At 41.9% G+C, this 27,919-nt stretch overlaps 2 protein-coding genes across 3 annotated transcripts; both read left to right on the plus strand.

Moving 5' to 3' along the window:
• Positions 1–1,271: 1,271 nt before the first annotated feature.
• LOC127775590 (diacylglycerol O-acyltransferase 2D-like) lies at positions 1,272–4,081 on the plus strand. Its single transcript, XM_052301849.1, has 9 exons — positions 1,272–1,728; positions 1,818–1,889; positions 1,980–2,068; positions 2,278–2,384; positions 2,491–2,646; positions 2,787–2,873; positions 3,101–3,198; positions 3,321–3,408; positions 3,664–4,081. The coding sequence occupies exons 1-9, from the start codon at positions 1,505–1,507 to the stop codon at positions 3,763–3,765; spliced, it is 1,023 nt and encodes a 340-aa protein (XP_052157809.1). The 5' UTR covers positions 1,272–1,504; the 3' UTR covers positions 3,766–4,081.
• Positions 4,082–17,066: 12,985 nt separating this feature from the next.
• On the plus strand, positions 17,067–18,934 carry LOC127775591 (AT-hook motif nuclear-localized protein 25-like). Of its 2 annotated transcripts, none has more exons than XM_052301851.1 (2): positions 17,067–17,283; positions 17,410–18,934. In XM_052301851.1, the coding sequence occupies exon 2, from the start codon at positions 17,491–17,493 to the stop codon at positions 18,466–18,468; it is 978 nt and encodes a 325-aa protein (XP_052157811.1). In that variant the 5' UTR covers positions 17,067–17,283; positions 17,410–17,490; the 3' UTR covers positions 18,469–18,934. The 2 variants fall into 2 exon arrangements, with proteins under 2 accessions (XP_052157811.1, XP_052157810.1); XM_052301850.1 differs by having other exon boundaries at positions 17,067–17,279.
• Positions 18,935–27,919: the final 8,985 nt, after the last annotated feature.

A 27,919-nucleotide genomic window follows, 5' to 3' on the forward strand; every position in this document is an offset into this window, starting at 1 on the left:
CAACTTGTTAGCCGTGGGTTGAAAAATGCGACATGCCCTTATTTCTTTCTTTTCTTTTCACTGGGCCAGACATGCTCTTATTTCTCACAGGAACATATATCCACAGCCACTAAATACCTCCTAGGATTCCCTTTTTCTCCCTTTTCTAGTTTTTTCTTTAGAAGAAATTAACGTGTGTTGGCTATTTGCGAAAAAAAAGTGTTTGTATGAAACATCGCACAGGTCCTCGAACCACCCAACGCCATGCTATGTTTTATCTAAAAACCCCCTGCCTTTCAGAGAAATAGAACACGAAGAATAGAAATTTTTGTTTATAAGGATAGTAAATTTTGTTCCTAAGAATAGCGTTGTAACCATATAAAGTATAGGGATGTCTTCGCAAAATACCCTTTCCTTAATCCCAATCTAAACCATTCCCTCTTCCATGCCAACCTCAGCACCGCCGCCTGGCACCTTCGTCCCACACCATATGGAGGCGGCGGCAATGGCATGCGCCGACGCTCGCCCTTCCCACCTCCCACCACCCCCTCCTCCATGGGCGCTCCTCCTACCACCGTCACCACCTCGCACAGATTGGGGGGAAAGTGGACTCAGTGGGGAGGCATGGAGGAGGTCATCGACGTGAAGGACCTCACGACTCTCGACAGTGACGGCCACAATGTGAAGTTTGCCGGTACGGGGAGCAACACGTAGCAGAGGTTGCTGTCGTCCCCGCGCAGCGTAGACCATGGATGTGTACCTCGTTGTTCCAACATTTTTTATGCGACTTGTGAGGTATTACTAGGTAGTTGGTAACTTTGGTAACCCTAAGAGTTTTTTTAATTAAAAATATTGAAAAAAATTACAGGATTAAAGTACCCTAGCAACTCAAATCTCAGATGAAAAACACAGAAAAACTTAAAAACAAAAGCCGTTTGGATAGAGCCCATGTTATGAATTTTTTTAACAGGTTTATGTTTTGAGCCAATCGTAAAGAAACGTCATAGGATTTTTAATAGCTGTTCTTATGATTCATAACCATATAGAAAATTTTTTCCGTAGAAGTCTTTTGTTCTAAAGTTCTCCAAATTTCCTTTAAAAGTCTTTTGTTCTAAAGGAGGCGTTTGACAGCAATCCCGAGTCCCGGAGACCCGTCCTCGTCACACAGCTGCAGACGACAACCTCCGCCGCGCGGCAGTCCGCGGACAGCCACGTCGAGGCCACGCGCAGCCCCTCGCCTCGCCACGACACGGATCGCTTCGCCCATAAGACTTTGACGCGCCCCCCCGCCGCCTCGCCTCGCCATCCAAGCCGCACCGTGTCGCGCTCGCGTATCCCGACGCCATCGAACGGCATCAGATCGGACGCCGCCCCCGCCGAAGCCGAACGCCATCAAACTTGACGCAACAGCCCATCGTCTGATCCATCCACGCCGCCTGCCTCCGCGGGAAGGAAAGGGAGAGAGAGGGAGGGGAGGCAGCCCTGCTCCTCTGCCTGCCGCCGACTGTTCGTCCGTCCCGGCGGCATGGGCGCGAACGGCAACGACGTGGTGGCGGCGGCGGCGGCGGGGGAGAGGCCGATGGGGGCCGCGAGGGTCGTCGCGGAGGGCGGGGCGACGGTGTTCCGCGGCGCGGACTACTCGCTGCCCCGCACGACGGTGGCGCTCGCGCTGTGGCTGGGCGGCATCCACTTCAACGTCCTCCTCGTCCTCGCCTCGCTCTTCCTCTTCCCCCTCCGCGTCGCCGCCATGTCCGCCCCCCCCCCCCCTCCCTCCCGATTCGTTAAAAACTCGCCGCCTTTCCACTGCTTTTCTCTGAATCAGCGTTTTCTTGGTGCAGGGTTGTGGCGTTCCAGCTCCTCTTCATGCTCATCCCCCTCAACGACAAGGACAAATTGGGCCGCAAGATCGCCAGGAACGTCGCCCCCTTCCCTCCAATTGCTGAAAATTTCTCTCATCTTTTTCTTGGATGCTGGACTGACCGGGAGCATGTGCCGTGCTGCAGGTTCATATGCAGGTACGCGATGGGCTACTTCCCGATTAGTCTGCATGTGGAGGACTACAAGTGCTTCGATCCCAACAGGGCATATGGTGAGCCCCAAATTTGGTGATTCTATTTGTGGATGCTAATATATCGTCATCGATTCCTCCAGTTAGTTAGTTGTGGCTCTAGCTGTCGATCTCACTGTTCCCCTTTTTGTTTATGATGATGTCAAAAGGGGAAAGAGGGGGAGGAACAGATAGCAGATAATCTGTTATGCAGTTTGTGGTGTGCTGATGTTGGTGTACTGTATCTGCAGTGTTCGGCTTTGAGCCACATTCTGTGCTGCCCATCGGAGTCGCGGCGCTCGCTGATCTTGTCGGGTTCATGCCTCTACCCAAAATTAAGGTCCTCGCGAGCAGCGCGGTAAGGCCCTGGAATTGCCAGGAAGCACAATGCAACAGGTTAACTGAATTCACCACACATTTGGTGGCCCCTGTGTTCCTGATTAGTTTGTGGTGCATTTTTTAAGGTGTTCTACACACCGTTCCTGAGGCAAATATGGACGTGGTTAGGACTAATTCCTGCAACGAGGAAGAATTTTCAGTCATATCTCAGAGCTGGTTATAGCTGTATCATAGTGCCTGGAGGTGTACAAGAGATTCTTCATATGGATCATGATTCAGAGGTTTGCCTTTGCATTCATTCTGTCGATGATTTCTTTTTCCTATATTATTGATATATGTCTGCTATAGTTCCTTATCTAATTTTTTTTCAGGCAAATCCTTTACAGAATTACAAAAGGTTCATTGTCTTTGTCTTTTACAGATTGCCTTTTTGAAATCAAGGAAAGGGTTTGTCAAGATAGCTATGCAGTCTGGCTGCCCTTTAGTTCCCGTTTTCTGTTTCGGACAGGTAGCGGCATTAGTCTGGTCCATAATTTTGGATCTGTTATTTCTTTATGAAGTTTACAGAAGAAACAAGGGAATGTAGTTATGCTAGTCTTGAAACTCCAGATGCAATGAAATGGCATTACTGCTTTCTCACAAGTTCATATATAGTATTATTATTACATCATTGATTCCCTATCAGTAAATGCATATGTGGAAATTCCTATTTCTGATTATCAAACTTCTTGCTAGAGCTACGCGTACAAGTGGTGGAGACCGAAGGGCAAATTGTTTGTGAAAATTGCTAGAGCAATTAAATTTACTCCCATTGTCTTTTGGGGAAGATACGGGTAAACCGTCTTGTTTCCTGTTTGACCTGATAAGTTCCATATCTACATATGTGTTCACCTTTTGTTATATTATTATCTTACGTTAATAATTCTACTTGGCCTACTGGCGTATTCAAATGCAGGACACCAATCCCTTTCCCAACGCCCATGCATGTAGTTGTTGGCAGACCCATTGAGGTTGAGAAAAATTCTCAGCCTACCATTGATGAGGTGAAAAATGCCTTCTGATCTAAACTATTCTGTAGATCTGTTGGAAAATAATTTGGGAAAAAACTAGGGTGCCCCTGTTCAGTCTACCTCATGTGCCACATGAGCTTTCTCTTCTATAAATAAAATTAATTAGTTTGGAGTATTGGTTTAGCACAATAGCATGAACCAGTTTTATCACTGCTTAAAAGGCAAATATTCAAATTAGCTAAAGCATGTTTGTTTTTTTACTGAAAGCATGTTTGTTATTGTGGACAGATAAATGAAGTCCATGAACAATTTACTGTGGCCTTGCAAGATCTTTTCGACAAATACAAGACAGAAACTGGATATCCTGGCCTCCATCTAAGAGTCCTATGATATAATTCCAGCACTAAACTCAGGTTAGGCTTCAGGAATAACATGGCTCTACTGTAGGAGTAACCAGTAATCTAGTAGCACTTCGCACTCAGGTCGCAGTATGGTCATCTTCAGAATCTGCAGTCTGTAGCTAAGGCACGTGGTTCGTACAGCACCGCTGATGTAAAAATTGTCACTGCAGGCCGCTCATAAAGCCTTATAAAAGATGACCTTTCTCATAAATTTTATTTCCTTGTTTCGAACTTTCGATGAGTGAATGCATGTGTAAATATACACTGTGAATATCAAAATGCAACTTTGGATTGGAGGATCGTGAGATGGATGTAGAACGAAAAATGCAGCCTTTAATCTTTGTAATAAGATCGCATTTCGTACACAAAACCATTTGTTTTTTTTGGTGGGGACTGCGTGCGATGAGATACTCTTTCGTTCTCAAAAGGATCTTGGTGAGTAGAACGCATGCAGATGATATAATGGATTAATAGATTAAAAACCGACCTTCCCCTAAAAAAATATTAAGAAATTTATCATGACAAATTCCATATGATTATGTTTCGAACAAGTTTTATAAATAGTACTCTCTTCATCGCATAATATAAGACATGTTCATCAAATATTTAAATTTTTGACTTATAATTTCTTAAATATTATAAAGATTGTTGCAACAAAATTATAACTACATGAAACTAAATTCAAATATCAATTCAATGATATATATTTTCAACAACAAAATTAATTCATACTACGTATTATGCTAATGTTGTTCAAATGTTGGTCCAATATTTTACAAGTTAAATCTTAAAATATATGCGCGTCTTATATTAGGGATGAAAATACATGCGCGTCTTATATTAGGGATGAAAGGCATCTTATATTAGGGATGATAGTAGTAGTAAAATATCCATACGTTAAAACAAGCTTTAATTGTATCATATGATCTAATTATAACTAAATCATCACTCTCAAATTCTGATTAACAGCAATAGAACTAAATCACTTCCAGATTTTGATTAACAATGATAGGATAACAAATAAATAAATGGACTACTCGGTCTGTGGGAACATATCCTCTACAATCGAGACTAGAATGTTCAGCCATTAGAATGGATACTATATATTGTACCATTAGCCATTTTCAGCCATTAGATTAAACATGGATGGATGAGATTGATCGCTGCGGTTTTCAGTAGTAAATACTACCGTACTGTTGAACAGTACTCTAGACAGTTTGGCTCGATCTCCATGTTACAGATAAACTAGGGGAGGAGGTGCATTTGTTGGGATACGCGTAGGCTACGATAATATAAATCAAAATTTTCTATCGCGTAATCCAGGAACCATGTAAGTATTAGATCATAGATCGTTACCACTCGAAGGAATTCTCGCGAAGTAGCGCATGTCGATGTAAAGGAAGTAGTCGATCGCACCGGCTCGACCTTCTCCTCCTCGTGCGTTCTCCTCGCCGTACTCCCACGCCGATCAGCACGCAAACCAGCGGCGCCTCTATCGGTATCCACACGTACAGAGACGGAACGCCACGCGCAGATGTGCTAGCACCCGCGCGCGGCTAGGGTTTTGCTCGGGGAGGGAAGTGACGGCTAGGGTTTCTCACGTGATGCAATGCCTCCACCGGTCACACCCCTCACAAATATATAGGATCCATCACTCGGGCCTCCAAGGCCCGTAGGACTCCTATTCGGATCCTTATCTGAATTAAGCTCATATTGGATCTCCATCCAATCCCCTTATTCCGGCCCATTAAGCGTGCGACCCTGTAGGTTCATGTATACTCGGCTGTAACCCAAAAACTTCTTTTCGGTCCACGCGTCAACAGTGGCCACTAGCAGAACGTATTAACCCACCGGGCATATATAAATATCATATCGGCTGAACCTCTAGTGTATACTTTATGAACCCCTTTGCCTCACGATATCGATTAAGCTCAAGGCTAGATATGTGCCATTCTCTAATAGCTCAATCATTTACTCGAACCTGTTTATAGATTATATAACTTGTGATTGACTCCTCAATCACCTTTGGCATGGCCATGCACTTCCATAATCTACAACATCGAGGGGCCCAGAGATATCTCTCCATAGGAGGGGCAAATCCCATCTTAATTATTCATATCCCACTATATGTTTCATAGCATTCCCGAAAACTATTTTTATAACTACCCAATTACGGAGTAGCGTTTAGCAATCCCTAAGTAAGCTACTACACATGTTGGGAACCATGATAAGATTCAACACCAACACTAAATGAGATTACTGATGACACAACATATATGGCTCTTGCAGTGTCTCATGTTAGGTCTATCCAACAACATGTTCACCAACATGTGTCCACATTATTAATTTGGTATCTCTATACCATGATCCATGAGACATGATCATCAATTAATACATGTGCTGATCATATAAACATATTTGTTCCACATATGATATTTGATCAGGGATCCTTTAGAAATAGTAACAAACAACATAAAGAGTCTCATGAAAGAATCACATATTTATTAACCAATAATGAGTTATCTATCTCAAGGAACAATGTCGGATAAATATGTAAACATAGTATGTGATACAATCATCTCTATGATTGCCTGTAGGGCATATCACTAACAGTCTCCCACTTGCACTAGAGTCAATCATGAATGTATCTTATACCCATTGCCCTATTGTGTACCTCATGCTTAGGCTAGGGAAGTGGCTTTGTCAACGGATCTGCAACATTCAAATCCGTATGTATTTTGCATATCTTCACATCTCCTCTACCCACTATCTCGCGAATGAGGTGATACCGCCGTAAAATGTGTTTGGAATTTTGATGCGATCTAGGCTCCTTGGCTTGCGCAATGGCACCACTATTATCGCAATAGAGGTCCATAGGGCTAGAAGTACTAGTCATCACACCTAGTTGAGAAACAAATTTCTTTATCAAAACAGCCTCCTTTGCTGCTTCAGAAGCGGCAATGTATTCGGCTTCTGTTGTATAATCAGCCACTGTATCTTGCTTAGAACTCTTCCAACTCACAGCGCCTCCATTCAGGCATAACACAAATCCAGACCGCGATCTAAAATCATCTTTGTCGGTTTGGAAGCTTGCGTCAGTGTAACCATTTACAACGAGCTCTTCCTGTCCTCTATAGACTAGGAACATATCCTTAGTTCTTCTCAAGTACTTCAGGATATTCTTTACAGCTATCCAGTGACTCTCAGCTGGATCTGATTGGTATCGGCTTGTTGCACTATGTGCATATGAAACATCTGGACGTGTACATAGCATATCATACATGATGGATCCGATTGCTGAGGCATATGGAATCACACTCATCTTGTTTCGCTCATCAGTCGTTTGAGGACACTGATTCTTGCCAAGATTAATACCATGTGACATCGGTAAGAAACCTTTCTTAGAATCTTGCATGTTGAACCTCTTCAACACCTTGTCAATGTATGTACTCTGGCTTAATCCAATTAACCTCTTTGATCTATCTCTATAGATCCTTATGCCCAAAATATATGCTGCTTCTCCTAAGTCCTTCATTGAAAAACTATTTTTCAACGATGTCTTAACGGATTCAAGCATAGGAATATCATTCCCAATCAATAATATGTCATCTACATATAGGATTAGAAACACCAGTGCGCTCCCACTAATCTTCTTGTATACACAAGGCTCTTCTTCGTTTTTGACAAAGCCCAACGCCTTGACTACTTCGTCAAAACGAATATTCCAACTCCGAGATGCTTGCTTCAACCCATAAATGGATTTATGCAATTTGCATATCTTTTTGGCTGATTGTGGATCAACAAATCCCTTGGGTTGTGTCATGTACACATCCTCATCGAGATTTCCATTGAGGAAAGCTGTTTTGACATCCATTTGCCATATCTCATAATTAAAATAGGCAGCAATCGCTAAAACAATCCGAATAGATTTTAGCATGGCGACTGGCGAGAAAGTTTCATCATAATCAACACCTTGAATTTGTCTGAAACCTTTCGCCACCAATCGTGCCTTGTAGATGTGAACATTTCCATCTACATCTGTCTTTTTCTTAAAGACCCATTTGCACTCAATAGCTTTTACACCATCAGGTGGATCAACCAAGTTCCAAACTTGATTGACATGCATGGATTCTATTTCGGATTTCATGGCTCCAAGCCATTTCTCAGAGTCTGGTCCCACCATTGCTTTCTCATAGGTAGTAGGTTCATCGTTGTCTAACAACAATATATCACGTTGTTCTGTAGTTAACAACACATACCTCGCAGGTGTACGCCGTATCCTTTCAGACCTTCGTGAAGCTGGTGCTTCCACAACTGGTTCAACAACAACTTGTTCTTGAACAACATCTTGCTCAGCTTGTTGTGGTTGTCTGGATGTTGAAGCGTTTTCCGGTGTTTCCTGAATTTCTTCAAGTCGCACCATGCTCCCACTATCCTTTCTTGAAATAAACTCTTTTTCCAAGAAAACACCATGTTGGGCGACAAACACTTTGCCCTCTTCCCGATTATAAAAATAATATCCTTTCGTTTCCTTAGGATACCCTACAAAGAAGCATTTATCTGATTTAGGTGTGAGTTTGTCCGATTGCAAACGTTTTACATACACCTCACAACCCCAAATCTTTAGGAAAGACAAACTGGGACGCTTCCCTGTCCATATCTCATATGGTGTCTTATCCACTGATTTTGATGGAACCCTGTTTAGTGTGAATGCAGCTGTCTCTAGAGCGTAACCCCAAAAGCTTAACGGCAGATCAGTTTGGCTCATCATTGATCGCACCATGTCCAACAATGTACGATTCCTCCGTTCAGACACCCCATTCCACTGAGGCATTCCTGGCGGAGTGAGTTGTGGAACAATTCCACACTCCTTTATATGATTGCCAAATTCAAGGCTGAAGTACTCTCCACCATGATTAGATCGTAGATACTTGATTGTCTTGCCCAAATGATTTTGTACCTCACTCTGAAATTCCTTGAACTTTTCAAAGGACTCAGACTTATGCCTCATTAAGTAGACATAACCATATCTACTAAAGTCATCGGTAAAGGTAATAAAGTACCCAAAACCACCTCTGGCAGTTGAGTTCATTGGTCCACATACATCAGTAAGTACTAGTCCCAATAGTTCACTTGCCCTTTCACTTTGACCCGTGAAAGGTGCCTTTGTCATTTTGCCAAGTAAACAAGATTCGCATGTCTCAAATGATTCAAAATCAAAAGAGTGTAGAAGTCCATCTCTATGAAGCTTCTCCATGCGTTTCTCATTTATATGACCTAAGCGACAATGCCAAATAAAAGTGGGATTCAAATCATTAGGACGTCGCCTTTTTGCATTAATGTTATAGACTGAACATCCATCAAGATTCACAATGTATAAGCCATTCATCATGGGTGGATGGAAATAGAAAATGCCATTATAATAGACTGAGCAACCATTGTCCACAGATCTAAAACCATAACCCTCTGCTTGCAAACAAGAAGCAGAGATAACGTTCTTACACAAAGCTGGAATGTAATAACAATTATTTAACTCCAAAACTAATCCTGAAGGTAAATATAATGGCATAGTGTCGACCGCAACAGTAACAACTCTTGCTCCATTGCCCACGCGAATGTCCACTTCGCCTCTTGCTAAGCTCCTACTTCTTTTCAGCCCCTGCAACGATTTGCATATCTGAGCAACTGACCTGGTATCAAATACCCAAGAATCAGTAGAGGATATAGCAAGATTAATTTCTATAACATTAATACCTGAGGTGGAACTCTTTCCATCCTGCTGCTTCTGCTTGAGCTGCTCTAGATATTTCTTACAGTTTCTCTTCCAATGACCTGTCTCCTTGCAAAAGAAGCACTCTGCATCCTTAGCGGGCCCTGTCTTTTGAACCTTGGTCTTAGAGTTGCTAGTACTCGTGATCTCATCAAAGTTTAGCTTTCTCTTTTGACCACTCTTCTTGTTGTTGGGCTTGCGCTTATGCATAACCATCACATGGTTGGAGTTTTTCTTAATGCTTTCCTCGGCAGTCTTTAGCATCCCATGCAATTCTGCCAAGGTCCTGTTCAGGTTGTTTATGTTGAAATTCATTATGAACGGCTCAAAGCTGGGAGGGAGCGACTGGAGAATCAAATCAGTAGCCAACTCTCGGCTAAGGGGAAAACCAAGCTTATCTAGACTCTCGGTGTAACCAATCATTTTGATCACATGTGGGCTCACTGGATTACCTTCTGCAAGCCTGCACGCAAACAAAGACTTTGAGGTATTAAACCTCTCAGCTCTTGCTTGGTCCTGAAATATGTGAAAACCTTAACGGCGTAATCAAATTATGCCGAAACCGAGTCAATCTCATTGGCGTACGGTTCCAGCGGACATCGGACTATCCGATGAACACAATTGCGCTCGGCCTTGGTGAGTACTAGACATTCTAGTGAAGTCACCAACACACATACCGATTGATCTCATCAACCCATGCGGCTATCGGTTCATCTCATGTTCCGATCACCTAAGAACTCATATACAACATAATAGATTTCATCTACTACACCCGCATATCAATTATATGCAATGATCTAGATCATAAACTATACAAGGCGGCTCTGATACCACTGTTGGGATACGCGTAGGCTACGATAGCATAAATCAAAATTTTCTATCGTGTAAACCAGGAACCATGCAAGTATTTAATCATAGATCGTTACCACTAGATGCGTTGCGCTGCGGAAAAAGGCGCTAAGAAGTCGAAGGAATTCTCGCTAAGTAGCGCGTGTCGATGTAGAGGAAGTAGTCGATCGCACCGGCTTGACCTTCTCCTCCTCGTGCGTTCTCCTCGCCGTACTCCCACGCCGATCAGTACTGCAAACCAGCGGCGCCTCTACCAGTATCCACACGTACAGGGACGGAACGCCACGCGCCGATGTGCTAGCACCCGCGCGCGGCTAGGGTTTTGCTCGGGGAGGGAAGTGACGGCTAGGGTTTCTCACGTGATGCAATGCCTCCACCGGTCACACCCCTCACAAATATATAGGATCCATCACTCGGGCCTCCAAGGCCCGTAGGACTCCTATTCGGATCCTTATCTGAATTAAGCTCATATTGGATCTCCATCCAATCCCCTTATTCCGGCCCATTAAGCGTGCGACCCTGTAGGTTCATGTATACTCGGCTGTAACCCAAAAACTTCTTTTCGGTCCACGCGTCAACAGTGGCCACTAGCAGAACGTATTAACCCACCGGGCATATATAAATATCATATCGGCTGAACCTCTAGTGTATACTTTATGAACCCCTTTGCCTCACGATATCGATTAAGCTCAAGGCTAGATATGTGCCATTCTCTAATAGCTCAATCATTTACTCGAACCTGTTTATAGATTATATAACTTGTGATTGACTCCTCAATCACCTTTGGCATGGCCATGCACTTCCATAATCTACAACATCGAGGGGCCCAGAGATATCTCTCCATAGGAGGGGCAAATCCCATCTTAATTATTCATATCCCACTATATGTTTCATAGCATTCCCGAAAACTATTTTTATAACTACCCAATTACGGAGTAGCGTTTAGCAATCCCTAAGTAAGCTACTACACATGTTGGGAACCATGATAAGATTCAACACCAACACTAAATGAGATTACTGATGACACAACATATATGGCTCTTGCAGTGTCTCATGTTAGGTCTATCCAACAACATGTTCACCAACATGTATCCATATTATTAATTTGGTATCTCTATACCATGATCCATGAGACATGATCATCAATTAATACATGTGCTGATCATATAAACATATTTGTTCCACATATGATATTTGATCAGGGATCCTTTAGAAATAGTAACAAACAACATAAAGAGTCTTATGAAAGAATCACATATTTATTAACCAATAATGAATTATCTATTTTAAAAAACAATGTCGGATAAATATGTAAACATAGTATATGATACAATCATCTCTATGATTGCCTCTAGGGCATATCACTAACAGCACTATGCATGCGCAGTGCTCCACTTGAGGGGAAATACGGTGTATTGTGTTCATCTCTTTTGAGAAAGGCCATACCTTGATCTACCGAGCCAGCATGGGTGCACGCTATTAACAGCGCGACGAGCGTGATCTAATTGGGCTGGGCACCATCTTCCATCAAGCCATTCAGAGCATAAGCAACCGGTATCCTCAACCGGTACCTTCGCATACGCCATCCCGCTTCTGTCGTCGGGCCGTGCCTCTGGAGGGAGGCGCGACCCCACGAGGGAGGGGGACGGACAGCCGGAGGAGAGAGCGTTCCGTCGCCGCCGTCTCCGCAGTCGCCGCAACAGCGTAGATGTTATTCTTTTTCCTGGGCCGGAGTGAGGGTGAAAGGCCGTGGTAGGCCTGGATTCAACCCATTCCAGGCTTAACCGAATGTGGGCTGGGTTTTCAATCCAAGTCGGGCTAATCCATTGGGATTGGGCTGCAAACATCAGCCCAAGATCGACACGGAGGAGGCAAACCGTGGACGTGGGAGGAAGCCACTGCTCGCCGTCCGACGCGGCGGAGACGGAGAGGACGGAGCCACGGCGGCGGCGGTGGAGGCGAAGAGGCTGCTGCGTCTCGCCGGGCCAGCTTCCTCCGGCGGAACTCGGTCCAGCTCTGCCGGCGCCTCGCTCGCCAACGTCACCAGCTTCAGCTTGCTCGTACGACGCAATACGCATCGATCGAAACACACCCTACTCGCACGCAACAACTGCTACAATCTCTGCAATTTCTTGGTTCTCAATGGATGCTTTAAGGGAGCTCCGCCGGTTCGCCGAGCTCGTCGTGCCGTACGCCATGATGGTGGGGGATGTGGTTGTGAGTGACACGGCACCATTGCTAGCTTCTTGCTTGCTTAAGCAAACCTTGGAACATGTTCATGTGATCGAGAGGAAATCTTGCTTGAACAAATTTTGGAATTTTTTTTGTGAGGATTAGCTGGCTGATTAGGACGTAGTACAAAAATTAAACTAAGCTAGCCAAGCAAGTTTGCACATCAGCAGAGCGATCTCGCCGTGCGTGGACGACGAAGTGACGAGTTCTCGCTTCCTCACCGCGAGTTCATTTCTTTGCAATGCGATGATGGTATACTTTTGACGACCCTTTTAGAACGAGTATATTCCTGCTAAACCAAGGAAAAAAAAAAGTATACTTCCAAATTTTTTTTGGCTCAGTTACAGCGTGGCGCCGTGTATAGATGGCCATATGGCCTGAGGCCTGATGGCCCGGCCCAAGGCCCGGTGATTTGGCCCAGCACAGGCACGACACGACCCGACTCGGGTCATGCCCGTGCCAGTCCGGCCCAATAGCCGAGTCGTGCCTGGGCTGCTACCTTGGCACGCTGAGACGACATGACGTTCAGGGATGCGAAACAGACTTATTGTCAACCATATGTAAGGCACGGCACAAAGAATAGGGAGGAAAAAATAGACATATTATATGGCACGACCAAAAAAGTAGGGACGTAAAATAGACTTATTTTAGCTATATATATGTCACAGCCCAAAGAGGAGGGAGGTGAAATAGACTTATTTTAAAGAGGGCACGATGGGTAGCTCGTGCCTTCGGGCCAACATGGCACAGCCCGACTACTGGTGGGCCGTGCCTAGCCCGTGCTGGGTGAGCCTTATATATGGCCATCTATAGCGCCGTGGGAGGCCCACTAGAGCCTGATGACTGGGCTCGTCCATCAACTAACAACGAGACCTCCAATACCTAACCACTATATTGGAGCTTACTAGTGATAGACCGTGTTCCCCATGACTACAAGGTGAGAGCCCAAGATCGTCGAGGAGGGGGGCTCTCGGAAAAAACTACCTAAGGGAAATCCGCCCATGTTGTAATCGCTTTGAGAAGATAATATTCAATAAAGAACATAATGGAATTAGAGTATTACGCTCCCGAGTCGCCTAACCGTTTTGTCCTGTTTTCGACCGCATGGACTAAATGCTTACGCTCCTACTCCCTAGGCCAAACTCGACGGGGGGAGGGGGGGGGGGGTCGTCGAATCCCTGTTAGAGGAACTCGTTCTCCAACGTAATAAATGTTAGAAATTCTTATATTTCGAAGAAGATTTACAATAGAAGTTCTTATATTTTTGGACGGAAGTAGTATTTTCGGTAACCCGTCCTCAATACACTTTTTATTTTAAGTTTCATGTACAAAGATAAATCAATATATTTTATAGGGTGATGCTTGTAGTCAATTGAACAGGTAATTATAGAAATTGTGGCGATGACATTTTAACAAAATCGATTGAAAAGATAGAATAATATTTGCATCCGCAAGAAATTTCCATATGTATCTCTCTTTATATTTTTTTTCCTATAGGAACTTATAAATAAAAGCGTCTCACCCCGCTGGTTATGTTGCTAGTGGTGAAACCTATTGGACCAGTTAATCTTAGATTTGGTTCATGATTACTTTTTGATAAAGCTCTTAGCTCCACTCGATACGCTCACAGTTCTGATTTACCTAATCTTTCGGTGAATTAATGATAACTATGATTTAGGAGAAACATTGACGATCTGACTATAACCATACAAGACGTTGTTGTGTTGTATCTTAGCGATCGATACACCTCTTTATGAGGTTGTTGATATTGGTGGTGCGGATCAACCTCATTCCTGCAAGCAAATCGAGGAAACAAGTAAGAACAAGATAAAAGCAATATGATATTGCAAATAGGAATTGAATGCAAATGATAAGTTGGGATTCCGTAACGAGAAAAAAGTGATCTAACCGGTCACTGCTTTACCCGAAATAGTAGCAATCGCTAAATTTTAACCGTAACAAGACCCGAGAAACTCTAAAGGGGTACCAAGCTATTGGGAGGAAAGGATGACCATGGGTCTCTAAGGTCACACTCCACCAGGTTGGGGTGCACCCCACATGGGCTCCACTTGGACCAGAGTCCTAAACAAAGTTACAAGCCCGAACGCTCATGACATGTGGTGCAACATCTTGTTTCTTCAATTGAGGACGACTGAAATGAAATTTGAAGATGAGTCTGTATCCATCGGAAAGAGGAATTTAAGAGATTTCCATCTAGTACTCATGGGCCCAGAATAGAGCTCGTATGCATATTTGGTGGCCATTTGAAGTTAGAGTTGTTGTCGGTGGCCGAATTGGATTCTAGAACTTGTATGGCTTGATCCCGATGTCTTCCAGTTGACACGTGATGTGAGCAATAGTTGTATCCATAGAAATAATGGTCACATCATCCTCCCCTTCTTCATGGAAAACTGTCATCGGTTTTTCCATATAGCAATCTTTGCGTATTGCATGACCTTGACCATAGAATTGTGTACATGAAAACAAACGCAAAAAACTTTTGCCATGCAATATCATTATTTCTTTAGCAAATAATTTTAGCCTCCATTGAAGCAAATGTACCTGATTATGAGATAGCACAACAAACAATGTAGGCACTGCATGTGTAAGCTCCTTTATCAGCTCATCTTCCTCCCCTTCTTCATAAGCCAAGTAATCGCATGATACTTTTGTCATGGTGTATGGTAGTAACATTGAGCAATTTGGTGCTTTCCTTGTTCAGAGCCAACATGTTTCTTTAAATCATGACAAGACAAACTCGAGAGAATATAATTAACAATAATATGACTATCACTGATTTTATCTACATATACCGGAGGTTCTAAGCTAAACATATATAAACTTTATGCACCAAATAAATTCCTCTATCATTATATGTGCCAAAGATATGAAATATAGTATTAGTTGGACATGGCAAATCAGATTTATCAAATAATTTCTCTATCAAATTATCGAGCTTACAAAAGTCATTAATGAAAACAAAGCCCAAAGTATTTAAAGAAGATAACAATTCATGTTCCTCAACTTCATTAGTAATATGAACAACATGTTTAAAATCAGCACATAAAGAACTAGCACTAAAAGTAACTTGTTCATTTACTAGTTGTGGCAATGATATAAGTGAAGTATTATCACACATCTCTTATTTATCACAAAGAATAGCAAACAAATTAACTTGTGACGAAGGAATCTCAACGATTGGTTCCACTAATGGTTGCTATACTTTAGCACAAAAGTGGACGGATTTAATTCATTAACAGCATACTCGCCTTGATTAATTTCAGCACCATTTAGCTTACCTTTGATGCTCTATTCAAATGATGGAGGTGCATCGAACTTGACCGTGAACAATGGAAATGGCGGCTCATTTATATCTCTCTCCTTTTTGTGATTATGCACTTCCTACAATTGGTTAATGAAAAGAGGTAAAAACATAGTGTGTTGCTTTTTCATGTCCTTCTCTATTTAACTTTCAGCACTGCAAGCAAGTTGTAACAATTGAAAGGAGATCGACAAGTAAGCATGTCCTGAATTTCTTTGTTAAGCCCACGTAAAAACTTCAACTTTGTAGCTTCTCACATTCATCTAAACCACACGTAATAGGACTCCGTAGAAATAGGACTCCAAGAGAAATAGGACTCCAAGAACTTTCTATCAAGTACTCATTGATCCATAACGGAACTCGTATGTATATTTGGTGGTCATTTGAAGATAGAGTTGCTCTTGATGGCCGGATTGGATTCCAGAACTTATACGGCTTGATCTCGATATCTTCCCAATTAATTGACATGTGTCGTGTGCAACAGTTGTATCCATATTACTCAGGGTCTTATCACTTTCATTTATGGCTAAATATTCTATGAGTAGTAGATTGTGCACCTATTCATTGTGAAACTTTTACGGTCGCTTTGTAAATTTAAAGATATTCAGTCCCAGTATCTCGAAAGTGTTTATAGGGTAGATGTACGTGTGAGCATGTTATGCACTATGATGATGTTTGGGATTAGATTACGATAAAGTCAACGAACGCAAAAATAATAAGAAAATCATTAGTGTATGATTAATTAAGTATTAATTATTACAAACTTGAAAAAAAAATTATTTAATATTTTCAAAAAAATTATGTGGGTGTGTATATATATATATACCGTTTAGCGATTTAAAAAATATGCTAAGGAGAACTGAGGTAAAAACTACATTTTAATTAGAAAAAACCGGACCTACGCATCACGAAAAATTCTCGATGAAATGGGTTAAAGAAAAAAAAAATCCGTACCACCTCGACCGCTACCAAAAACTGCGAAAATCCCCCGTATCGGTATCGGGAGCGCGTTTTCGTCCCGTTGCCCATTTTCTTCCCATTTGCGGTCAAATCCTCCCATTAGATTCCCCCCTCACTTGCACCGACCCTAGCTACAACCTTTTTTGCCCCCCTCCCCCCCTCTCTTTCTCTCTCTCTTCTCCTCCTCCACCTCGCCACTACTACTACTACCTTTTCCTTGAGCGGCGCCGCGCCCCCGCCCCCGCCCTGCCGGCCAACGAGATCGATCGACTATTTGCGCCGCCGCCGCCGCCTCCTCCTTCCCCTGGACACGTGGCCCGCCCGAGACGTCAAAGAGGAAGAAGACGAAGAAGCTTCGCTCCGACCGGGGGTGGGTAAGAACAGTAGTAGTAGTGCTGCTACAGTGCTACCTACGCGGTGGAGTAGATTGAATTCGATCGAGTACCAAGCTCGCGAATCATTTTTTTTTCTCTTTTTTTGGTTGTTGATTTTCTCTGCAGGTGAGGTGAGGTGAGGGGTGGGATCGAGGGATCGAGAAGCTGGCGGCGAGCAAGTGGTGGGAGCGCGCCGATGAGGGCGCCATGGCCGGGATGGATCCCACCGGCGGCGGTGGCGGCGGCGGCGTGGCGGCGCACTACCTACACATGCTCCGCGCGCAGCAGCACCAGCCACTGTCCCCGGCAGGTGACGTCAAGGCGGAGCGGTCCATGCTGTCGCCGGATGAGAGCCCCGGCGCGGACGCCGACCTAGGATCGGACCACCCGACGTCGTCGGCCATGGTGGCGGCGGAGGACAGCGGCGGCGGCGGCGGCAGCGGTTCGGGTGGCCCGATGCGGCGCCCCCGCGGGAGGCCGCTGGGCTCCAAGAACAAGCCCAAGCCGCCCATCATCGTGACGCGGGACAGCCCCAACGCGTTCCACTCCCACGTCCTCGAGGTCGCCGCGGGAACCGACATCGTCGAGTGCGTATGCGAGTTCGCGCGCCGCCGCGGCCGCGGCGTCTCCGTGCTCAGCGGTGGCGGCGCCGTCGCCAACGTCGCGCTCCGCCAGCCAGGCGCGTCGCCCCCGGGCAGCCTGGTCGCCACCATGCGCGGCCAGTTCGAGATCCTGTCCCTCACGGGCACCGTCCTCCCGCCGCCCGCGCCGCCCAGCGCCAGCGGCCTCACCGTCTTCCTCTCCGGCGGGCAGGGCCAGGTGGTCGGCGGGAGCGTGGCCGGCCAGCTCATCGCCGCGGGGCCAGTCTTCCTCATGGCCGCCTCGTTCGCCAATGCCGTCTACGAGCGTCTGCCACTCGATGGGGAGGATCCGGAGGCAGAGGCTGCCGCCGCCACCCCTCCCGGCGATGCGGCGCAGCCAACCGGCCCACCACCACCGCAGCAGCAGCCCACAGCCTCGCAGTCCTCTGAGGTGACCGCCGGTGACGGCGGCGGCGGCGGCGGCGGTCTCGGCATGTATCTTGGAGGCCATGTGGGATCCTACCAGCAGCAGCAGCAGCAACTTCCCGGACCAGGAGACAACTTCGGTAGCTGGAGCGGCAGCATCAGGCCGCCGCCATTCTGATCCAAACACCTCAAATCAAGCTCTCCCCCAACAACGCCATGCATGTCTAAATCCTCACAAGATTCACTCCAAGAAGACGAAGCTGAGTGAGAGTGATGGATTTCATTTCATCTCATCATTTGTGACAATGCATTCATTTTTTTTTGTTGTTGAAGGCTATACATCTTGCAAGATTACAAGTTAATCGAGGCGCATGCATTCTTGATTGGAGATGTGGAAGAATCTCTTGCATTGCAGAAGTACTAATAGAATCAACATTGGAAGGCAGAATTTTTTTTGGCTGGAGATGGAGGGAGGTCAGTCAATTAGTGCAAGGAACTGAACAAGATCCCGGTAAGGCAGGTTAGTAGGACCCCGGTGTTTAGTGGTTCATCCTGTAGACTTTTGATCAAGAATGATGCTTGTCATGACCTTTTACTTAAAAACTTTCCCTTGGAATGATGCTTGTTATTGCTTTTCACTACAACTCCAGTCTTTCTTGACTGCTACTACCAGTTTTTACACCTTTTTCACCGTTGCACATTTGCACTTGTCCTGCTTCCTGGCACCACGGTAAAAAATCTGCAAACTAGTGATTCGTCTCATTAGAACTGTACTCCAAGGAGAGCTGTCTTCCAGCCTTCTTTTTGGTGTCATTTCCACACATTGGCAATCACCTGCTTTTGGTCAATTTTGTCTTTTCTTTGAGCCAGTGGAGAGTAGAGTGACCACCACTGACCAGAGCTGTAAACATTTCAAACCCTAGCTTGGGGGCCCTTTGGATGCGTTAGGAATGTTGTTTTTTTTTTTGGGTTCTCTTTTTCTCCTATTGCTTTCTTCATGCAGAGAAGAAAGTGTAATACTAGAGGGGTACTATGCTGACTTCGGCAGGACAGGACGCCATAAGGCCTTCTGTCCCTATTCCTACTTTGTTTTGTCTGTGGGTGTGGAATGCAGGTTCAGTCCCCCTAGAGGCCCACTGTTTGTATTGTGATGTTCTCCTCTGAAATTGCTACAGTGTTTACCTCTTCCTGAAGTTAATTTCAGCCACAGTGAAATTGCCAGTGTTTACCTCTGAACTACTTATGTGAAAAATCTTAGAAAGTTTGTGTGAAAAATCTTGAGTTTAGTACTAAACTTGAATGGCCAACTTGTGGGAGTAGTATCATTCAAAATCAAAGGAGGGGATACTGTAGTTCTAGTTCTTGATGTGGCTTTCTTGTTTGATGATTAATTGTGTGCCATCAGTAAGTTCAGCTTAAATGCATGCCAAAGTTGTCATTTTGGAAACCTTGAGTGTATGATTGAATCATCAGGCTAATAAGCGTGGTAAGACATGAGGGACCATGGCCCTGTTTGGGGAGCTTTTAGTTGCTGTAGCTTCTCCCAGAATCAGAAGCTTCCCAAACAGTCCAGATTCTGAGAAACTGTAGTTGTAGAATCCAGAAGCTGTAGTTGTAGAATCCAGAAAATGAACTAGAAGTCAGAAGCTGGAAAACCCAGTTTTTCCAAATTCTCAGAAACTGGCTACCAACCAGCTACTTCTCAGAATTTTAAGCTTCCCCAAATAGGCCCCATATAAGCCTGTGAATTTGTCTTGCATTAATATTGGACTGCTAGTTTGGAGTTAACGAGTAAGATGGCGTTTCTGGTCAAATTGTTGAATTAGGTTACGTTGGTCTGGATCAATAACTGCTTTATTGACTTGTCCTAATAGAAGTTTCTTGGATTATTTCACGTATGCTCTTTTAAACTGCACCTAGTGGTATTCAGACATGTTATTTCAAAGCCAAACAATTGTCTTCTTCATAACTTTTATCAATTAATCTTTGGGAGGTATATAAACATGTCTAAACTATTCCACTCATGTTCTTTTTACCTGGTTTTGAGGTATTAACAGTCCACATGTGACTGCTGTGTGCTTGCCCAAAGAAACCTGTATTACGGGCAGGTTTGGTTTATAATAGCAGATATGAACCTTAAATATTGGTATACCAAAATTATGTCGAGGTTATGCATGTTTAGTTTGATGCAAAAGTTTTTGACCGAGTTGCTTTGTTGGCTACTTGGCTGTTTGGTTTGGGACTTCATTGTAGACCTAGGGTGTGTCAGTTCATGCTAAAATTGGAAGTTTAGTTGAAATTGGAATGATGTGATGGAAAAGTTGAAAGTTTATTTGTGTAGGAAAGTTTTGATGTGATGGAAGTTTGGTTGAAATTGGAATGATGTGATGGAAAAGTTGAAAGTTTATTTGTGTAGGAAAGTTTTGATGTGATGGAAAAGTTAAGAAGTTTGAAAAAATAGTTTGGAACTAAACTCGGCACAAAGTACTACTGTGCTTCAGGATATATAGTTACTTCTATGCACATAGAACCAGTAGTCCAGTACACCCAAAAGCAGTACTCCCGTTCTATAATTCTGCTTTTGGACAAGTTTGTGGTCAAACTTGTATAACTTTGATTATAAATAACTTTAGAAATATTTAGTTTAAAAGCACAAAAACAACATAACATCTATAGATATGACGTATAAACTACTATAATAAAAGTAAAAATATTTTTGTTTATAGTATATATTATAATAGAAAAACATAGCTAAACTTATATTTTGGAGATTGTGTCATTGTCCTAAATATTAAGAATTATGGAACCAGAAGGAGTATATTTTAGGAAGGAGATAGTAGTATATTACCAAAATTTTTGGCTGTGAAATAAGTTTGGGCATTTCAGATTAGAAAAAAGTCCATATTCGACCTGAACTGTTAGGTTTGTCTTGTCTGAAATCAACTAGAAAATCATATATGTTTATATCCCTCAACTATTAAAACCATCCGATCACCACAACCAATCAATTTGGTTTTAATGGTGGTTTCATGATTTAAAAAATATAAATAATGTATTTTGTATTTGTATGGCACCTACACCATTTGTCCCAAAATAAAATTCCTGCATATGAATTTGGACATAATTTTTTCGAGGTCTGATGTCAGGATTCGATTCTTTTTGGGACTAAAATAGTATTTAATTAGTAGGTTTGGGAGGGAGTGTGTTGTTTAGGACATGAAATTCATATGAATTTTAGAGGATACCGTTCCATAGATATTCTTTTTACCTGTTTGGAACAAAGGATTGGAACATATTAACTTCCTCTGAAATTCATTCCTATGCGTACATTCCAGAGGAAAATAGCACATGAGGTCAAATCTCCTTTTATTTTGCCTTTGAGCAGTCCAATGCAACTTCTCTTCTCTTTTCTCAAATCCATCAAAATTCATGCGAGCCATTCAAACATATTATGTTTCAAAATCTTGTGTTTTAGATTTCCGTAGCTATGGAATATTTTAATCCTATATTTTTTCTGTTTCTATATTTCTAAAATCCTATCTCACAAAGAAGCCCTAGAAATATAGATTTTATCTCGGTTTTCATTATCATACTTTTCAAACAACTAAATAACGTATTTTGTGTGAAAACTTTCTCTACATATAAGTTGCTTTAAAATATTAAATAAAATACCTTTTAAGTTTGTAATAATTAGAACTTAATTAATCATGTGTTAATATTTTATTTATTTTTCGTGTCCTAATTTTATGTTTATTTTATTTTTGATAGAAACAAAACCAACTTATTGCAAGTACTGTAGCAATAGTACTACTTCCTCTGTTTTTTAATAGATAATATCGTTGATTTTTTAAATATATGTTTGATCATTCATCTTATTTAAAATTTTTATATAATTATATAAGATATAAATCATATTTAAAGTACTTTGAGTGATAAAATAACTTACAACAAAAATTATAATTACATAAATTTTTTGAATAAAACGAATGGTTAGAATGTGATAAAAAAGTCAACGATATTATCTAGTATTAAAAAACGGAGGTATAGTACTATAAACAATAGCCAAATCACGTTGCCCTAGCCAAAATTTTGGGAAGGATTGTTCGGCATCAACCCAACAAACCCTACATTTATTTTCTTGGCCAGAGAAGACCCAGGGGATTGAAAATACAGTGTTCACAAAAACCAAAAAGGCTACGGGTAGTAGCCGTGCAGTAGTAGCAGAAGGAAAGCTGAGAAGGTGCACGCGCTACCAGGAGTATCATCATTTACTGAACCCTGCAGATGCTAGATGCACATAGCTGGCCAGAAAGTAGGGAGAGGAGTATCCAAAAACTTGAAGCTACTACTGGTGGTAGCTGCAAAGATTCTCACCATTTGCTGCCTCTGTTCCTCTTCTCCAACTTGTACAATCCTGGAAAGAAGTAGTTCTTGCATGCTCTACTAGCCCCCATGAGAGAAAAGGAAGAGACGAAGATACCGTTGTTGGTTTTGCATGGGTTGTTGGGGAGCTGAGCTGAACTTTGGAACTTGTTCAGCTTTGCAACTTTTGTCCTTTTGATGTGCCATGGCCCAAGTGCCCAAGCCACCTCTTTTCTTGGTCAAAGGAATCATCTCTCTTCTCTCTCTCTCTCTCGATGTGTGTCTCTTGCTCGGTTTCTTGTACTGTGTCGCTCAGAACGTTGTGATAAAGTGTTAGGTGTAGTTATGGCTAGGATATGTGATACTGTCCCACAGATTTGGGCCCTGTTTAGATCTGCCGGTAAAATTTTTAATCCCGTCACATCGAATGTTTGGACACATACATAAAGTATTAAATATAAAAAAAAATTAATTACACATATTACATGTAAATTGCGAGACAAATCTTTTAAGCCTAATTGTTTTATGATTTGACAATATGGTGTTACAGTAAACATTTACTAATAACGTATTAATTAGGCTTAATAAATTCGTCTAGCAGTTTACGTTATTAGTCTACGTTTAATACTTCAAATGTGTGTCCGTATATCTAATGTGACACGCCAAAACTTTACACTAGGCAGTGTTTGGCGAATAGGAAAGGGAAATGATTTCCCATCCATCTTTAAATCCTAATCATTTATTCTCCATCTTCCATTTAATCCTAACCTTTCATTCATTTCTCGATCCCAATCTTACCCCTCATTTCCCATTATCCAAACACACCCCTATGGATCTAAACACCCCCTTGGTTAAAATAATGTTGATTCCATTTGGTTAAAATAATGTCGATTCCATTTGAAATTTGATACGAATTCCAAATCTTCCTGCGCGTGTAGCTTGCTCAAGCATTCTCTTCCAAGAGCATGCAAGAGCATGAAACTTTATTTTATAATTGACTTCTTTCTTTTAGAAAATTTGAAAATTGACATTAAAGTTTATCTATGGTACTCCGTCCGTTCCAAAATATAAGGCACAACCACCCTTAACCTAAAGACCAAGAAATCATTATTATCATCTCCTAGTTTGAATTACCCTAATAAATATAGTGTATGCATCTAATAGAATTAGAGATTTTGAGGGTGGAGGATTTTAAAAAGTAATAATTTAATGGAGAAGAAGTCCTAATTAATTATATGCATGCATGCATGCCTTATATTATGGAACATTCAAAAAAAAAGTAGTTGTACCTTATATTATGGAACAGAGGGAGTACTAGTTTGTTTTCTACAACTTTCTCCGTCCAATTTTAAGTGCAGTTGTGCCGTATCCAACATTTGACTATCCATCTTATTTAAATTTTTTTAAGATTAATATTTTTATTGTTATTAGATGATAAACATGAATAATACTTTATATGTGACTTATTTTTCTAAAATTTTTCATAAAAAATTTAAATAAGATTGACGGTCAAACATTTGACACGGAAACCCACAACTGCACTTAAAATAAGATTGAGGGAGGACCCTCAAATCTCTAAGGACACATCAAAAAGTTACACACATAACAGCCTATCCCTTCATTCCAAAACATAACTATTTCTATTTCTCTACTGTTTAGTACTCTCTCCATCATTTTTAAGGGATTTTAGTGGGATGTGACACATCCTAGTACAACGAATCTGGACAGATTCGTTGTACTAGGATGTATCATATCCCACCAAAATCTCTTATATTTAGAGACGGAGGGAGTAGTACGTAGTGTATTATTTAGCAGAGATTAAGGTTGAGTAGAAAATAGTCTACTGCCTCTTACTACGAGTGATTAATTTGGAGTAGGTTGGGAACAAGTAGTAATGAATAGTAGTAATGAATAGTACTAAAAATTTCTTATACTTTGAGATAAATTCGAATACTAGAAGTTTTTATTTTGTTTTAAATTGTACTCACTCCATTTTAAAATATAAGACACAAATACCTTTGTACCAAATACCAAGAAACAACTATTAATCAAATTCTTGATTATATCATCTTAATAAATACAATGCATGTATCTAATAGAATTAGAGATTTTGATAGTGAAGAATTTAAATAATACTCCCTTCTTCCTAACTTGACAATCATATATGTTTATGCACCAATACCAAGGATAATTTAAATCACATAAATCAAGATATGATGCACACATTCTTCCACAATACATGCATTGATTAAAACATCATGCCAATTACACCTTAGCATGCACATATTCTTTCATGCTGTATTAATTGTATCCTGATGAAATTCGTGCCCATGCAGTTATATGATGATTAATTTGAGAAATTTTGAATTCTATTATATGATGATCAATTTGGGAATAAAAGAGTAATAATTTAGTGGATATGAGGTGCTAATTAATTGCCTGCACGCATGCACGCTTTATATTGTGAAACACGTAGGTAGTAATGACTTATATTTTGGAATGGAGAGAGGGTATTTGCATTTATATAGACAAATATATAAAGAGGGTGAAAATCCCCTTATAATTTTAGTTCTACTTGGAAGAACTTGATTAGTTTGAAAAAGCTACTATGTTTTCTGAGGAGGTTTTGCTCGTCGAGACCTCCTTTCCAATGCAGAAATTTTGTAGATTTTCGAAGGAATTGATTCAGTTGCCACAAAATGTTGTATATTCTCTACGCTTGAGGAGGCCTTAATATAGAAACAAGTACGAGAACGATGAACTTAAAAGAAAAAAAAAATCAACTTCTGAGAATATATAAGTGCTATCTAAATTAATTTTTTTATGGATGATGTATATGTGTTTTAAGCATGAAAAAAAAAAGGCGTTACTGTGCCAGGCCATCTCGTTTAACTGAACTACAGTTATATTTTTTTAATTCCCCTCAGTTATAAATTGCCAGGAATTATTAGATTCGACAACTTCAGTGAAAATAGAATTGCCGGGAACTATTAGATTATCGATTTAAGCATAAAATATTGCCTTCGTATGTCTTGACTCTTGCGGTAACAGCTTGCAAATCCCTGAGGGCCCAGAATAGAGCGATTCTGGAAGTGTATTTCAGGTAGTTTCGTCGGTTAATATAAAATTGGAGGAAATTCAAAAATTTTATGTTACTTTTATGAATGGTCACTCTCTTAATGCAAATAGTCTGTTAGCACTTGTGTATATCCCTGCCGTGTCTGTGAACAGTGCTTCAACAGTTGACGTTTAAGAGGGATCGATGGCAACAATCTGAAGCAGACAATGCTCGTGTTTTCATTCAGAACTATTTTACGTAGAATTTTCCATACAAAAATCTCTATATATGTACAATTATCTGATGTAAAAGTGCGAAGGTGCGGTTAACCTAGCCACATGCATGGCGACTTTTAATAAAGTGATAACACCACATTGATTGCTTTCTGCGTTTCTTGTCTCAGCAGATTCAATTTTTTGCCTGAAGCTGTACTTGTCAGGCACAGCCGCACAGGCAAGATCACTCCGTAGTCCGTACACTGGTATTAAGAGCTGTTTAGTTCGCGAAATAGAAATTTTAGTTCGCGAAATGGAAATTTTTGAGTGTCCCATCGGATGTTTGACCGGATGTCGGAAAGGGATTTCGGACACGAATAAAAAAACTAATTTCAAAACTCGCATGGAAACCGCGAGATGAATCTTGTGAGCCTAATTAATCCGTCATTAGCACATGTGGGTTCCTGTAGCACTTATGGCTAATCATGGACTAATTAGGCTCAAAATATTCGTCTCGCGATTTCCCTCCTAACTGTGCAATTAGATTTTCTTTTAATTTATATTTAATGCTCCATGCGTACGTTCAAAGATTTGACGTGATGTTTCTGGGAAAAACTTTTGGGGAACTAAACGGGGCCTAATATTATTTGCTGGACTTGTTTTCACTGCATGGTTCCGGCAAACTTCACTGTGTAGTGTACCTTACGTTTCTATTCATTGGCTTGGATTTTTGTCTTTGATGACTCTTTGATTCATATGAACTTGTTAATGGAAGTAGAAAGGTAGTCCATCCATCCTAAAATAATTTCATCTTTCCCTTAACCCATTTTTACATAAAGACTATGTTTATAAAACAATCAATAGATTTGAATTTATTAAAATTAGAACTAATACATTGTACTACTACGTATAATATTTTTGTAGTTGACCAAAATGTATTTTTGCGGGCGAGAGGAACAATCACCTAGCCCAAGATGTCTGTGAAGATTTGGGATTTATGCACTTGGGCATCCTAACCACATGCGAAAATTATTTTTTCCATCTAGTCCTCCTAAGTAGGCCGCCCGTCAAAATCAATTATCGTAGGGAGGCAAGTTAAGATGTCCTTATGTCCGACTGCAATACTCTTTTAAAAACAATTCCAAAATATGGAAACCCTAGCTTTTGGTGAAGCCGGTGACCAATCTGCCCCTCCTACTGTCCCCAAACCATATCCCTGCCACCGGATCTGCTGTCTGTTGGTATTTCTTACGTTCACAGATAAATTTACAAGCGCACGGATACCGCTGTTGCATTTCACCCATGATATTCCCAAGGATATCGTCTTTATATCCGACAGGGAAGGCGGCGGTATAAAGATATGGTTTATGTCTCATTTATCAACCAATAATTAATTTACCATAGTGTAAACATGGGTTAAGATAATAATTGATAAGGTAGTGGACATAGAGGAGATTCACCTCTACAATAATGTGTCATAGAAAATAAAATTAGGAAACTACGATACAAATGGGGTGTACTTCTATACTAATCATACACTTAACATATACATATACATGCTACAACATTGGACTTAGTTCCAGGTAGGGGTGGACGAAAGCTCGTGGCTCGTTAGCTCGCTCGAGTCGCGATAAGCTCGGCTCAGCTCGTTTCATTTTCTTAACGAGCCGAGCTAGCCTTTTATAGCTCGTTAGACATAACGAGCCAGCTTGAGCTGGCTCGCGAGCCTTAACGAGCTAGATAAACCCACCAGCAGCAAGCCAAGCCCACAAAGCCCATAGCTGGATAGGCCCATTAGAGCATATAAAGCCCACTAAACCAATAAACCTAGCTGCAGCCGCCCCGCGGCCACCATCGCGCACGGGCGCACGGCCCTCGTCAGTCGCCAATCCACCTCCACTCCGCCGCCACCATCACACGTGGGCGCGTGGCCCTCGCCAGTCGCCAATCCACCTCCACTAGTAGCGAGCGCTGCGCGCCCGTGCTGCCGCTAT

This window comes from Oryza glaberrima, chromosome 6 (genome assembly GCF_000147395.1).
Source record: "Oryza glaberrima chromosome 6, OglaRS2, whole genome shotgun sequence".
Lineage (NCBI taxonomy): Eukaryota > Viridiplantae > Streptophyta > Magnoliopsida > Poales > Poaceae > Oryza > Oryza glaberrima.

Coding starts and splice junctions, on each gene's coding strand:
- LOC127775590 (XM_052301849.1), top strand. CDS start 1,505: ATGGGCGCGAACGGCAACGACGTGGTGGCGGCGGCGGCGGCGGGGGAG. Junction 1,890..1,979: donor AAATTGGGCCGCAAGATCGC/CAGGAACGTCGC, acceptor TGTGCCGTGCTG/CAGGTTCATATGCAGGTACG. Junction 2,069..2,277: donor CGATCCCAACAGGGCATATG/GTGAGCCCCAAA, acceptor CTGTATCTGCAG/TGTTCGGCTTTGAGCCACAT.
- LOC127775591 (XM_052301851.1), top strand. CDS start 17,491: ATGGCCGGGATGGATCCCACCGGCGGCGGTGGCGGCGGCGGCGTGGCG.